Source organism: Sus scrofa, chromosome 8, assembly GCF_054392235.1.
Source record: "Sus scrofa isolate SSC_HxYL_T2T_F1_AM1 chromosome 8, Sscrofa_HxYL_maternal_Yorkshire_Landrace_v2.0, whole genome shotgun sequence".
NCBI lineage: Eukaryota > Metazoa > Chordata > Mammalia > Artiodactyla > Suidae > Sus > Sus scrofa.
The window spans coordinates 61,509,151-61,524,345 of NC_139390.1; the positions used below are offsets into that span (position 1 = coordinate 61,509,151).

At 39.0% G+C, this 15,195-nt stretch overlaps 1 protein-coding gene across 44 annotated transcripts in view; it reads left to right on the plus strand.

The window, feature by feature from the left end:
* Nucleotides 1-15,195, plus strand: part of EXOC1 (exocyst complex component 1) — a 56,709-nt gene that overhangs the window by 13,458 nt on the left and 28,056 nt on the right. For 13 of the 44 annotated variants that reach the window (XR_014812556.1, XR_014812555.1, XR_014812557.1 and 10 more), the window contains 6 exons: nucleotides 3,519-3,539; nucleotides 5,023-5,210; nucleotides 7,627-7,854; nucleotides 8,267-8,399; nucleotides 9,011-9,120; nucleotides 10,198-10,251. Coding sequence is in view for 21 of the 44 variants with exons in the window: in XM_021101339.2 (XP_020956998.1) it covers nucleotides 3,519-3,539; nucleotides 5,023-5,210; nucleotides 7,627-7,854; nucleotides 8,267-8,399; nucleotides 9,011-9,120; nucleotides 10,198-10,251 (734 nt within the window). In the remaining 23 variants the exon portion in view is untranslated. The remainder of the gene's footprint in view (nucleotides 1-3,518; nucleotides 3,540-5,022; nucleotides 5,211-7,626; nucleotides 7,855-8,266; nucleotides 8,400-9,010; nucleotides 9,121-10,197; nucleotides 10,252-15,195) is intronic. The other 31 variants (XR_014812565.1, XR_014812551.1, XR_014812563.1 and 28 more) reach the window with 3 other exon arrangements.

The window sequence follows — 15,195 nt, forward strand, 5'->3', positions numbered from 1 at the left end:
ATCTATAAGTGAATATATAACTTGGCATTATTCAAAGTAATTAAAACTCTGAATTATCTTTTTTGTAAAGGTATCTTAAAATGATTTTTCTGGCCACAGAAGCAATGCTTGTTCATTATAGAAAATTGATCAATGAAAATCACTCAAAAGCTTAATCCTCAGATATAACTACTGTTAACATTTTATTAGATATTCTTCTGGTCTTTTTTCTATGCTTATTGGAATACTTTTTTTTAATAAAGAAATTTACATTGTTTCCTAACATGCTTTTTCATATAATGTATCATGAACGTTTTCCATGTTATTAAATACATACCCCAACTTTTTTTTTTTTTTTTTTGCCATTTCTAGGGCTGCTCCCGAGGCATATGGAGGGTCCCAGGCTAGGGGTCTAATCGGAGCTGTAGCTGCCAGCCTACACCACAGCCACAGCAACACGGGATCCGAGCCGCATCTGCAGCCTACACCACAGCTCATGGCAACACTGGATCCTTAACCCACTGAGCAAGGCCAGGAATCAAACCTGCAACCTCATGGTTCCTAGTCGGATTCGTTAATCACTGAGCCACAACGGGAACTCCGCCCCAACATTATTTTTAATGGTACCATAGTCTTTCATATTATTGGATATACTATAATTTATTTAATCATTTATTTTTATTTTACAATCTTTGCTTATTTTAAATGGCTCTGAGATGAACACCCTTGTAGCTGTATTCTTGGGTAGAGCATAGGTGTGGTGGATAGACTTCCTGGGTTCAGATCCTGGCCTTGTCACTTACTGTAGCTACATGACCTTGGGTTACTCTGTTTCAGTTTCTCTTATCTCAAAAACAGGGATAATAAAATAGTATCACCTCCAGAGGATTGTTATAAGGACTAACTTAACAAATGAACATGATGAGAACAATGCCAGATATGTATTAAGTACTCAACTGAATATTAGCTATTATTATTCTGTCATCAGGATAAAGTCCTCAGACATGAAGTTAATTAGGATATTTTTGATTAGTGTATCTTCAGGACTGTTACTAGGGATTATTTTGTGTCATAAGGCAAAAACTCTAGTGTTAGTTATTGGAAATTTGCAGTGAGTTTTTCTTTTAAAATTTATAAAGACACATTGGGAGTTCCCATTTTGGTGCAGTGGAAACAAATCCGACTAGGAACCATGAGGTTTCGGGTTCGATCCCAGGCCTCTCAGTGGGTTAAGGATCCGGTGTTGCTGTGAGCTGTGGTGTAGGCCAGCAGCAACAGCTCCGATTAGACCCCTAACCTGGGAACCTCCATGTGCAGACGGTGTGGCCCTAAAAAGACAAAAGACAAAAAAAAAAAGACCCACGCATTGTAATAAGGTGGTGCTATATGCTTTGTGCATACAGGGTATGTTGTATTATCTCATAGAAAGCAGCTACGGGAACAGCAAGTGGAAAGAGCTGTTGCTCCTCTTTATTGAGGAAAAAAAAAAATAGGTTTGTTCTAATTAGAAAGAAAAGTTAGATTTGTTCTAAGTTTATATTAGCACTTAAAAATAGAAGCCTCTGTTCGGCCAGGTTGAAATATCTGAAATTGCCAGTAGGCAACAATTTTGACCTATAAAAATGGCAATCTCAGACACTTTACACTATTCATTGACTTAGTCACTTTCTCCGTTCTGTCTTATTCCTTTGCTCTTTGGCCATGCACCTTTCTCTCCTTAAACATAGCATTCTTGTCCACCTCTTTTTAATTCATGAGCCTGGTTCTGGTTTCAGGCTGACGCTTGGAGCTGGCAGAGCCAGGTTTCACCTGTCAGGCCCTGTGCTCCTCCTGCACTGGGCTGGCCTGACCTCAGAGCCCGCAGGGCCGCACCTCACCACCAGTGGACTCCAGTGTCTTGATGATTGAATACGTTGAGGGAATGACCTTTAAGAAATGTGTAGTAGTTTTCCATGCCTTAATAATAATCATTAATAGTGGCTTAGTTTGTTCTGAGTAGCTTTTATTTTATTTTTTTTACCATTTCAGGATTGAACATTCTGATCAGTGAGTGATTCATAAGCTTTCTGTTCTGTTTTCAAATATTACATATTTCCAGATGTTACTTGTTGCCTAACATAGATTTTAAACCAATATATTTCGTTCAATCAACAATATGGGAAAATAAATACCCTACTTGTGTTTACCTCATTAAGCATTATTAACAAATCAATGAGAAAAGGGTTGCTGTTTTTTGAGAATGAAGTGGCTAGCTTAAAAAAAAAAAGACATGTAATTTTTCAAGGCCTAAAACAAAGGAGTAGCCTTTTTTTTAATTTAATGAACATTAGCTTAATTGAGCTCAAGGATCTCATTTTGAAAATCACTTTCTATAGATCAGTAACTGTTGCTTCGGTTTAATGGATTCAGAGAGTAGCTTTATTAATGTCTATGGATTTGTTTAATGTTTTACAGGACTTTAAAATCATAGCCACTTTTTCCCATCTTTTTTAAAAAGTCTCTAAGCTTTAGGTTATGTTTGAAAACAAATGAGGAGTTCCCGTCGTGGTGCAGTGGTTAACGAATCCGACTAGGAACCATGAGGTTGCGGGTTCGGTCCCTGCCCTTGCTCAGTGGGTTAACGATCCGGTGTCACCATGAGCTGTGGTGTAGGTTGCAGACGCAGCTCGGATCTCGTGTTGCTGTGGCTCTGGTGTAGGCCGGTGGCTACAGCTCCGATTCGACCCCTAGCCTGGGAACGTCCATATGTCGCGGGAGCGGCCCAAAGAAATAGCAAAAAGACAAAAAAAAAGAAAAAAGAAATGAGAAATTTTCACCATCTTTAAGTAGCTAGATAATCATTTAAGTAAATAATACTGTTCAGTGAGAATGTTAGCAGCAGCAGCTTTAGTAGTTTTTACTGGTGACAGTTGAATGTTCATGCTAATAAATGGGGCTTTTTGGCAGAATAAAGTTTTAAAAATAGGGCTTTGTTAGCATTTGAAGTAGAATGAAGTTTTTGTTTGGCCTTTTTAATCTTGCCGCCAGATTTTTTTAAAATCTTGACTTGAATCCTTAAAAGCCAACTTGAACTAATATGGTGTGTGTTTTTTGTTAATTGCTTCAATGTTTTATGACTAAACCATTGTGAGGGAGTGTGTCCAGGTAAAGGGTTTGGGCCTTGAGTGAAAATAACTAGACTGAATGCATGCCTCACAACTGACCTGAAAATAATTCCCCGGAAGTGGTCTATTTCCCAGTTTCCTTCTCCAAGGACTAGTCAGCACTGTTTCCTAAAAAACTACGAGAAAATAGAAGATAAATATATTTTTAGTCACTGTTAGAAAATGAATAAGAAAAATGAACTCTGGAAATTTAGCTTCTTATGGATATTTCCAGTTTGTAGTTGTTTTTGACATTGTCTTTTTAAACTTTAATTTAGCATGAAGTTCAAATGAAATACGGGTAGTATTTTTTAAATTTAAACCTGTATACATTTCTACCCAGCTAATATTTTCTGCTTGCTTTCCTCTGCTTTTTCATACCTTTTCACTCTCCAGAACTGCCTAAAGTTACGGAAGGTGCGTAACACCTCTTCATTTTATTCTATTCCGTGTATTTTTATTACTTGCCATTATTATATACTGTTGGTTGCATATTTTATGAAGTTGTGTGCAGGGAAAATTTTATTACTTCACAATCCATAAGGTAATAAAAAATAATGATAGTATTCATGACTCACTTCCAAAGGACTGTTTTATGGAGGTGAAAATACTTGTGAGGCAGTTATGATCATTTAAAATATTTGTTTAACTACTTACTTGGGTAAGGAGCTGAACAGAACGACCTGGGCTTTCCCTGCCCCAGCGGCTCAGAGGCTGTCCAGTTCCACACTGCCTCAGAGGATGCTAAGCTTGGTTCTGCTCCCTGAAAAACTTTGATGTGTATGCTGTAATCTGCCTGTGCCACAAGTTTTAGCCCCTTCCTTTTTTTTTTCCTGGGACATTATGTAAATCTGCTGAATTACCATTCTTAAGAGTAAATCATTCTTTACTTTGAATTAAGTGGTTTTTGTACTAGGACAAATTAATGTATGGCAAGTCATGCTGATTGTAAATATTCATTTTCATGTGAAGTCATGAATATTTAAAACATCCAGAGTTTGTGATTTAAATCGTGGCCCATGAGTTAATGAAAATCAGTAACTTTATGTCAAGGTTTATTTAGGTATAGAATTAGTTTTTTCACTTTACCTCTCTTCACCTCAAAATTTATATAAAATCTCACATGCTGTTTGTATTTTCTCAAAAAGTTGAACTGAAGCATTAATGATTCAGAAAGCATCTCCAGATTTGACCTCTTGGTCTTTTGTTGTGAAGCAGGAAGACCATTTATATTTTTGCAATTTCACACAGCCACTTTGTTGTTGCGCTTCTTACAGTACAGCTATGGAAAGTTTCTACTAGCTTATCTTGAGAAATTTTATTAATGCTTGCAAAATATTTTTAAACAAAGAAAAGGAAAATTCCATTAGTATTTTCAGTGCTCAAAATGTGAATCATAGATGCATTTTTAATTTCAATTGAAAATTATTGGGGAAAAAAACCAAAACATAGCAAAAGACAAAAAGAATAAAAAGAACAGAAGAAAATTTTACCTGGGAAAAAAGAAAAGCAAATTGTTTTTCCTGTGTCCTGACTTCATAATCATTTTGTTAGAGCGACGGCCACCTCAGGTAGGAAAAGGGGGGTTAGGATCGCTTCCCCATGTTTTCTTCTTTCTGGTTCTATATTTGTTTGGCAGTTTAATTATGTTTTTGGAAATTGTGACTAAGGCCTATTTTAACCCATCTGTAAACTAGACTGCATGCTTTTTATTTGTTATAATAAACATTAACATATGGGTTCTTCCTAAAAAATTTTTTTCATATGTTTTGAATCATTCGTTCCTATTTTTCAGCCACTAAATGTGACCTGTGCTTATAACTGACCTTTCCTACAAGAACTATTCTGTCATCCTTCCTACTTTTTTACTACTGCATTTTTAATTTTTACCTTTCTTAAGAATCTGTTCCGAGCGGAGAAAATCAGAGTGTGACAGGAGGCGATGAAGAAGCAGTGGATGAGTACCAAGAGTTAAATGCAAGAGAGGAGCAAGATATTGAAATAATGATGGGAGGCTGTGAGTGTGCAATTTCTAATGCCGAGGCCTTTGCAGAAAAGCTGTCCAGAGAGCTGCAGGTGCTAGATGGGGTAAGCCCTTCCCGGAGTCTGAGATGGGTGCTGCATGGCTGGTGGAGGGGACCGGTGACGTTCAGATGTTACTGTGGCAGCTCGTGAGCCTGGCTGACTTTGCTGTCTTTCTCTGAAGGTGTATTCCCAGGTGCCATCAGTCTTGCACTGTTCTTGTTCAATAGACAGAACCACTCCTTTTGGGCCACTGAAGGCAGTTGGCTGAGGTTCTGGATTTGGGGAGTTTTCGTGATATGAAGTAGTAGAAGTAAGAAGTAGCTAGCCTGAAACTGACTTGGGGGTTGATTCCCCAGCCTCTGGAATGCCTCAGGGTGGTTTAGTGCAAAACAGTATTTTGTGATTTAGGAAAAAAAACAAAAACAAAAACAAAAAAAACAGGTACAAGCTAGAAAGAGAGAAATTGGGCTGAAAGCAGTGAATCATTTTTTTTACCCAAAGAGAGCAGAACAGTGTGGTGAAAACAGGGGAGCAGTAGGGAGGATGCTTGACTTCTCTGCTGAAAAGTTTGGAATAGCTCCTCTTCAGTTGTAGGCACATCTCTAGGAAATAAAAAGCTATAGTAGCAGCAGTACTTTGTGAGAAAAGTCTAAAACAAGAACATTTGGGGTTTGTTTTGTTTTGTTTAGATAAGTTTTGCATTTAAGAAAACCTCTGAAGATAATCTGAGAAAAAGAATGTATATATATGTATGTATATGTATATGTATGTATATATATATGTATGACCGGCTCTCTATACAGCAGAAATTGGCCCAACACTGTAAACCAACTATATTGTAATAAATTTTTTTTTAAAAAAGAAAACCCCTTAGAGAATAAGGAATATTTTAAAGACTTAAAGAAATTTGACATTTTATACATGAAAGCATGTAAAAGTTAGGAGGTTAAACTCAGGCTCAGAGGTTACACGAATAACCCAAGCTTACAAGTTTATAAAACTCTCTGGAAGCAAAGCCTAGAAGAAGCTTCAAGATATGAAGATGGAAATGGTCCATTCGGGCCCCCGCATGGCCACTTACGATGCCAGCAGCTCTGAGCCCTGCTGACTTTACAGTTGGGCTGCACCTACAGTTGAGTCACTGTGAATAGTATGCAGAATAACATGTGTAGAATTACCGTTATTAATTTAGGATGATATCCCTTTAATTCTTGTCCAGACTTTTTCTTCATATCATGTTATCTGCCTTCTTTTTTTTTTTTTTTTTTTTGCTATTTCTTGGGCCGCTCCCGCGGCACATGGAGGTTCCCAGGCTAAGGGTCTAATCGGAGCTGTAGCCACCAGACTACGCCAGAGCCACAGCAATGCGGTATCTGAGCCACATCTGCAGCAACCTACACCACAGCTCACGGCAACGCCGGATCGTTAGCCCACTGAGCAAGGGCAGGGACCGAACCCGAAACCTCATGGTTCTTAGTCGGATTCGTTAACCACTGCACCACGACGGGAACTCCTATCTGCCTTCTTAATGTGGCTTAGTGGTTTGTATTTTCTTTTCTAGTTAATATTGCATATATGTTCCAAGCCATCATATTGCTTTGCAGTTTAATTTTTTATTTGAAAGCTTCCATATTTCAGGGAATTCAGAATCAATAGTCAGAATCATTTAGAAGACATTAACAAGGGTTTGTTACTGCTTCGCCTAGGAGAAGTAGTCTCAAATGAAAGAAAAGAAAGAGTAGCCTAGAAGGAGCCATCTCGGGGCCTTAGGCTCCTCTACATCCCTATGCTGCAAATCCTACTAGAGTCATAAATGAGCTCCATGCATCCTTCAGAGGCAGGTGTACTCCTGCTCCCCTCGTGACGGAGGGATTGACAGAGATCATGATGCTCCACTTGGCGTTTTACGTCAATATTACAAAGTATAGAAACATTCTGTAGCTGATAGAATTGGAAGAGGTGTCAGAGATGACCTAATCTACTGCCAGTCAATTTACAGAAACACCATATACCATTACTGATGCTTGTTCAGCCTGCAGAGATCCACAATACTGAGGCATGGTCCCTCGCCTTGATAGAGAGGACAGTATACTTTCCTGAAATACTGCATAAAAAGGGGGAATATAAACACAGTCTGGAGTTCCCTTGGTGGCTTAGTGGTTAACGAACTCAACTAGGATCCATGAGGATGTGGGTTCGATCCCTGGCCTTGCTCAGTGGGTTAAGGATCTTGTATGGTGTTGTGGCTGTGGTGTAGGCCAGCAGCTACAGCTCCAATTAGAATCCTAGCCTGGGAACTTCCACATGCCGCTGGTGCAGCCCTAAAGAAATAAAAATAAACACAATCTGATAAAGCGGCTGAGTAGATGTGTGTATCAGCCTATGTTACTCTGCTGTCAAAGAGATTTATTGCTATTTCACTTTTATCCCTCTTTTACACATTCTAAGAGTAGGAAGTATTTTCTTTTTAACATCATAGGCCAACATCCAGTCAATCATGGCCTCGGAGAAGCAAGTGAACACCCTCATGAAGCTGCTGGATGAGGCTCTGGATGAGGTGGATCAGATCGAAGTGAAGCTGAGCAGCTATGAGGAAATGCTCCAGAGCGTGAAAGAGCAAATGGATCAGATCTCAGAGAGCAACCACCTGATTCACCTTAGCAACACCAACAATGTCAAACTTTTGTCCGAGATAGAGTTCCTTGTGGTGAGTGTGATTATAAATTACCAGCAACAATAAAGCAATCTAAAGGGAGTCCCTATCATGGCTCAGCAGTAACAAACCCGACTAGGATCCGTGAGGACACAGGTTCAATCCATGGCCTTGCTCAGTGGGTTAAGGATCCAGCTTTGCCATGAGCTGTGGTGTGGAGGCCAGGAGCTGCAGCTCCAATTCAGCCCCTAGGCTGAGAACTTCTGAATGCCGATGGTACAGCCCTAAAAAGAAAAAAAAGAAACATGATAATATGTAAAACCTGTGTGTAAACATTTTCAAATTCTCTTGGAGCAAAATTTAAAACCCTGTAATTCCAAAGACCTAGTGGCAGGATTGAGTAGCATTTTACCTGTAAATTTCCCAAGCTTACGTGTGCAGATGGTGTATTTATTGTATATTCCAGAACCACCTGGACTTGGCCAAAGGTCACATAAAGGCGCTTCAGGAAGGAGACCTGGCGTCCTCACGGGGCATCGAGGCCTGTACCAATGCCGCGGACGCCCTCCTGCAGTGCATGAATGTGGCTCTTCGACCAGGTGTGTTCACTGCAGGCCAGGAAACCTGCCCTTGAACCTGAGTAAAGCCTGTGACTTGGTATAAAGCTTGACAAGAAACACATGGGGCAAGTTGTTCAGGTGACATTATTCTACTCAAACAAGTTTCATTTATTTTCAAACTCAATTTGTACTGGCACTAAGAAGTTTTTGATCAGTTCCTTCCAATTGACCAGTGATGATTCTCACTGACGTGATTTTTCTTCAGTGCTGTCTACAGAACCTAGCATAAAGGAGATGACGTGTGGTTTTGCTAAGCCAGCAGTCCAAAAACTAGAGTTGGCATCAAAATCACCTAGATAGCTTGTTAAAGTACACATTGCCAGATGCCACGCCCAGAATCGTAGGTCTGGGCTGAGCCTTAGAATCCACATCTCTCACTGTCCCCAGATGGTGCTGGGGCAGGCACCCTGGAGGAAACCCCGGTGCTGTACTATCTTAACCATTACCTTCCTTTCTTAAAGCAAACGAATAAACTAGTAAAACTCTGGGTTCTTTAAAACTGAAGTGTGAATACTGTTACAAATGTATTCATTAAACCTGGAGGAGCTCTATTTACCCATTAAATAACTCAAGAAATGTTATGGTTTCAGGCCACGACCTGCTTCTGGCAGTCAAGCAGCAACAGCAGCGTTTCAGTGATTTGCGGGAGCATTTTGCCAGGAGGCTAGCCAGTCATCTCAACAATGTTTTTGTTCAGCAGGTAATTTTACTTTATTATTAATATTAGCATTTTTCTGTAGGTTGTTCATATATTTGCTTAAAATTAAATTCTCACAGGAGTTCCCATTGTGGTTCAGTAGATTAAGGACCCAGCAGTCTCCATGAGGATGTGGGTTTGATCCCTGGCCTCGCTCAGTGGGTTAAGGATCCGGCGTTGCCATGAGCTGTGGTGTAGGTTCACAGATTCAGCTTGGATCTGGTGTTGCTGTGGCTGTGGTGCAGGCCAGCAGCTGCAGCCCTGATTCAGCCCGTAGCCTGGGAACCTCCATATGCCATAGGTGCAGCCATAAAAAGACAAAAAAGTTAAATTCCCACAAAAAATGTTAATGTGTGTAATTGGGGTCATAGTATATTCTTACACACGTTCATTTGATTATAATATCTTTAAATATGTGCATATTTGCTCATAGATGTATTTTGGCCCTCAACAGCCTCCTTTGGAAGACAGTCTAGTTCCTTTTAGCTAAAACTGAGTTTTTTTACTATTTGACCTGTTTTATTTTTCAATATTTTGGAGTGAGAACTAGGACTAGATTCCATGCTTTAAGTATGCCATTGGCTGCATGTACTTATATATATGAAAAATGAGGGAGTTCCCTGGTAGCCTAGTGGTTAAGACTTGGCAGTCTTACCACTTCAGCCTGGGTTCAATCCCTGGTCTGAGAACAGCGATGCCATATCAAGCCACTGCATGCTGCAACAACAACAACAAAAAAGACAGAGAGAAATGACTAACTGGGCTGTTAATTCCAGTAGGTTTAATCTTATATAAGCTCTTTGTCTGCACTTTTACATGGAAAGGGATCTTATAATTGATGTGTGGCAATGAAATTAATGTTAATAATATTATTAAGAGTACCTTAGATTTGAACAGAACATATTTTAATATGTAATAAATTAGATTTTGTGTACTTTATCTCTTATTTTAATAGGGTTTAGGGGAAAAATTTGAGGGTAATTTTGTTCATCAAGAGATACTCTCTGAAACACTGGATTCTTCTTTTCACTTTGCAGTGTTCTGAAGCAGTCATATTTACTGTGTTTTATTTCCCATTAGTTTACTCAGGCCCTCCTTCAGCTCTATAACAGGTCCTACTTTCTTTCGGTGCCTGTGAGTACATCAACTTTGGCTCCAGCTTCTCTGATTCTTTTTTTTTTTTTTTTTTTTTTTGTTGTAACTTTTACTAAACTTAACGGCAGCAGAATCTTTACAGATTATAATTTGCTAACCTAAGCTACCCGTTAACCATATTTGTAGCATTTTTTTCAATGTGCCGGTAACAAAAAGTTGAGCCAAAAGGAGCATTTAATCTCAGTCTTCTGCTTCCTTCCTGTCATTCTTTCACTCCTTTGTTTATTTAGAAATCTTTGCCAAGTGATTAGAGATACATACCAGACATTTATTTACGTGGAATAGAAGAGAGGTTGATTCTGCCTCAGGCAGCTCATAGTCAGAGATTGGAGATGGACACATATACTCAGGCAGGGTGTGTGTTAGGACGGTGGTGCTGTGGGAGCCACAGAAGACCACCGGCCTAAGCCTGAGAGGGAGACTGGGGAAAATCTCAGCATTGCACGTGACTCGAAAAGCACCAAGAAAAAGGTAAACCTGGAAATCACATAGGAAATATTAATGCCCATTTTTCATACACTGTTGTATTATATTATTATATCAATAATATTTCTTTCTTAGGAGTTGCTTAGTTTTTAAAAATAATACCATTGGCATTGATGGAGTCTGCATCTGTAGTTGGTATTCAGAATAGCGCTCAGTAAACAGTAGTCCTTTGTGCACCCTTAATTGTTGGCTGTAACATGCTGTTATTTGTGATTTTGCTTCCTTGCCTTATAAACTAATGACTTTTTAAAGTGAATGCTTCTCGGTTCTGAAATACATGTTGTTGCACATGAGTAATGCACGTTAAAAACCAGAATTTTGCAGCTACCCAGAGTGTGCTGAGGGTGGTGGAGGATCACGTCTGTGTGATTAATTGAATCATCATGTTACCTCACGAAAGAGTAGGGGAACGTGGGTATTTCTGTTCCTGGCTGTGGGGCAAACTAGCGGGAAAATTTGATTTCCACATTATTGCACATCTCTTTGTCAGTCACTGGATTTTCGTTGTGTGCCTATTTTGTACTCACTGTCATCCATCTGTGACAATAAGAAATGGCGCCCACTTGTGAGATGCTTATGAAGAGGTGTGGAGAGTGACATGCCTAAAGCTGTACTGCAGTGTGCACATGGTGCCTCGGGGACTCGTCAGGTTCAGCTCCAGGCCCCACGATAGAGGGACTGTCTCACACAATTGTTTTGTTTTCCCGGTGCTTATCAACGTTATGTTTATACTACACTACGGTCTGTTAAGTGTGCAGTAGCATTATGTCTAACAAAACAGTAATACACCTCAATTTAGGAATACTTCTTTGCCAAAAATTGCACACCACCTTCTGAGCCTTCAGTGGGTTGTAATGGCCTTGCTGGTGGAGGACCCTTCCTCAGTGCTGACGACTGCTGAGGGATAGAGGTGGTGCTGGCTGAAGGTTGGGGTGGCTGTGGCCGTTCTTAAAAATTAGAAAATGCTGAAGTTTGCTGTAACGATTAACTCTTCCTTTGATGAACATTTTCTTTGTAGCATGCAATTCTGTTATTTGATAGCATTTTGACCCACAGTAGAACTTTCAACTTGCAGTCAGTCCTCTCAAATCCTGCTGCTGCTTTATCAGCTAAGTTTATATAAGAGTCTAAATCCTTTGTCATTTCACTAGTCTTCACAGCTTCTTCATCAGGAGTAAATTCCATCTCAAGAAACCACTTTCTTTGCTTATCCATAGAAGCGATTCTTCATCCATTAAATTTATCAAGAGATTCTAGCAGTTAGCCACATCTTTGGGCTCCACTTAGAATTCTCTTGCTATTTCTATCACATCTATAGTTGCTTCCTCTACTGAAGTCTTGAACCATCAGTATCATCCATGAGGGTTGGAATCACCTTCTTCCAAAACCCCTGTTAATCTTGATATTTTGACCTCTTCTCATGAATCACGAATGTTCTTAGTGGCATCTAGAATGGTGAATTCCTTCCAGAAGGTTTTCAGTTGACTCTACCCACATCCATCAGACGAATCACTATCTCTGGCAGCTATGGCCTTACAGAATGTTATTTCTTAAATAACAAGACTTGAAAGTTGAAATGACTCTTTGGTCCATGGGCTGCAGAGTGTGTTGTTAGCAGATGTGAAAACAGCCTGAGTCTTACTGTCCATATCCATCAGAGATCTTTGTTGGTCAGATGCCTTGCCAGTGAGCAGCAGTATTTTAAAAGGAAGTTTTTCTCCTGAGTCTCAACAATGGGCTTAAAATATTGAGTAAAACCATGTTGTAAACAGATGTGCTATCATCTAGGCACATATACAGTGTACACTTATGTATATGTGCTAAAGAGGTTTGGTCAAAGGTGAATTTGTTGAGGATTTAAGTAGTCAGACATGGCATCACTTTTTAAGGCAAGTCTTCAACAGAATTTGTACAATGCAGTTTATAATAGATGTGTATAATGTATTATAACATTATAACCTCTGTACAGAGGAATCCAGTGGAAACAATCTAATGACCACAACTTAACTTGATTAAAGAGCATTGATTCCTGGGCTTTTTTGAAATGCACACATCAATAAAATAAAATTGGAGACTGACTAAGTCACGAACTTATTTTACCAAGTAAAAACCTTAAAAAAGAAATACTGGAGTTCCCGTCATGGCGCAGTGGTTAACGAATCCAGCTGGGAAACCTGAGGTTAAAGGTTCGATCCCTAGCCTTGCTCAGTGGGTTAATGATCCAGTGTTGCCATGAGCTGTGGTGTCAGTTGCAGACGTGGCTCGGGATCCCACATTGCTGTGGCTCTGGTGTAGGCCGGCAGCTACAGCTCCAATTTGACCCCTAGCCTGGGAACCTCCATATGCCACGAGAGCGGCCCAAGAAAATGGCAAAAAGACAAAAAAAAAAAAAAAAAAAAAAAAAAAAGAAAGAAATACTGCCATACTTAATTTACTTTTTTATTTTTAAAATGACATTTGGCACTAAAAGCAAAAGAATATAATTTCAAACTTTCAAAATGAATACATTAAACTTTATGAGAAATGTGCTTTCACCCTTTTCTTGTTTTCCTACTGCTGCAGGCCAGCGAGTCCACCCTCACACTGGGACTGGCTGATCCAGAGCACACTCTCTGTGATGCACCTGTCGGAGTCATGCCTCCGTGGAGCTGTATTTTAATGAAACTTGAGATGCATTCTTATTTAGCATTCATTTCGTACTGTAACATAATATGAGAGTAGGATTTTTAACAATTGGCTGGATTCTTTTGGCTCTTTTAGCTCTTCTTACACACTCAGCGTCCACTGAAATGATAGCCTTATACCCGCAACACATGCATTCCTAGAGCTTCATGTATCTAGAAAGCTCCTCAGCCAGGAGAATCTGGCCACTTACACTAATTAGGATTCTGATATTGAAAGCAGGCAGTCAAAAGCTGAATGAGGCTAATTAAAAATCAAGGAAGTATTTTCAAAAGGAATATGTATGTACGTTTAAAATTTGGTTTGATTCTTAAAAAGATAACTATTCTTTGCCCTTTTCCCACCTTTGGTTCTGCAGAGAGCTCATGACCCTCTGCTCCGCTGTTAGCCACATGATGAGACCAGTATGCGCTAGACTAAAAGTACAGCCAGCAAAAAACTGAAGTTGTGGGAAGTTTTGCTATATGCTGAAATTTGGAAATTTTTCTTTCAGTATGTATATGCAGAAACATCAAATAGCAAAGTAAAACGTATGTAGCAAACCGATGTTCAGTTCATGTCACAAAGATTGTTTCGTTAAGCATGCTTTGAAATCTTCTAAACATTGGTCAATATGGTAAAAACTTAGAATTATGATTAAGATCGGTTTTCATGATGTCTGTGGAAATTTTGCTCATATTTTCTGCTCATATTTTCTTCTTCCCTCAAGAAAATAAAAATGAACATGCCATAACATAGGAATAAAGAATTCCCAAATCTTGAAAATTTGTTCAGCATTTAACATGAGTATCATCTCTGTTAGAAAGTCTATAAGACAAAAGTGGTTAAGAGTGTGGACACTGGAGCAAGCTTCCTGGATTCCAGAACCTGACTCTGCTGGTAGGGTGGCCTTGAGCAAGTTAACTTGGTGCCATCTTCATTGCCCTGTATCTAAATAATTTGCTAATAAAATTACCAACCACATACTGTTGTCATGAGGATAATGTGTTGTTATATACCAAGCACTGAGAATTGAGTTTGAGGGGTTCCCATTGCAGTGCAGCGGAAACGAATCCAACTAGGAACCATGAGGTTTTGGGTTCGATCCCTGGCCTCGCTCCATATGTTAAGGATCTGGCATTGCCTTGAGCTGTTGGTGTAGGTCGCAGATGCGGCTCAGATCTGGCATTGCTATGGCTCTGGTGTAGGCTGGCAGCTATAGCTCCAATTCGACCCCTAGCCTGGGAACCTCCATATGCCATGGGTGCGGCCCTAAAAAGACAAAAAGACTAACAAAAGAGAGAATAGTGTTTGATTATTGTAAAGTGTTTGATGTTAGCTAATTTTATTATGAATTCTAATAGTAGATAAACTGATAAAAATTTATAATTCACTAAGTTTTTAGAAAATGTATTTGAGATTAATTTGGATAAAATATGTATTATGTTTAAATTATTAATGATCAAGATTTACTATTTTTTAAATGAGAAGGAAAGTGCTCTGCAAAGCTGTCATGAAGATTAGAGTTCATTTATGTAAGGAACCTAGTATAGTAGTAAGCATTCAAAAAATTATTACCAATTTGTCTATAGTAAGAAACTTTAATGTCTTAATTTTAAAAAATACATGAAGAATAAAATTCTTAACACATTAGAGTTCTAAATGGGATGCTTATCTATATTATAGATTGGATTAAATAATTTAAGCTTTTATTTTCCTATTTCCTATAGTTATTTTGGAACCATTTTCTCTAAAATCTTCCTGTTAGCACTAATA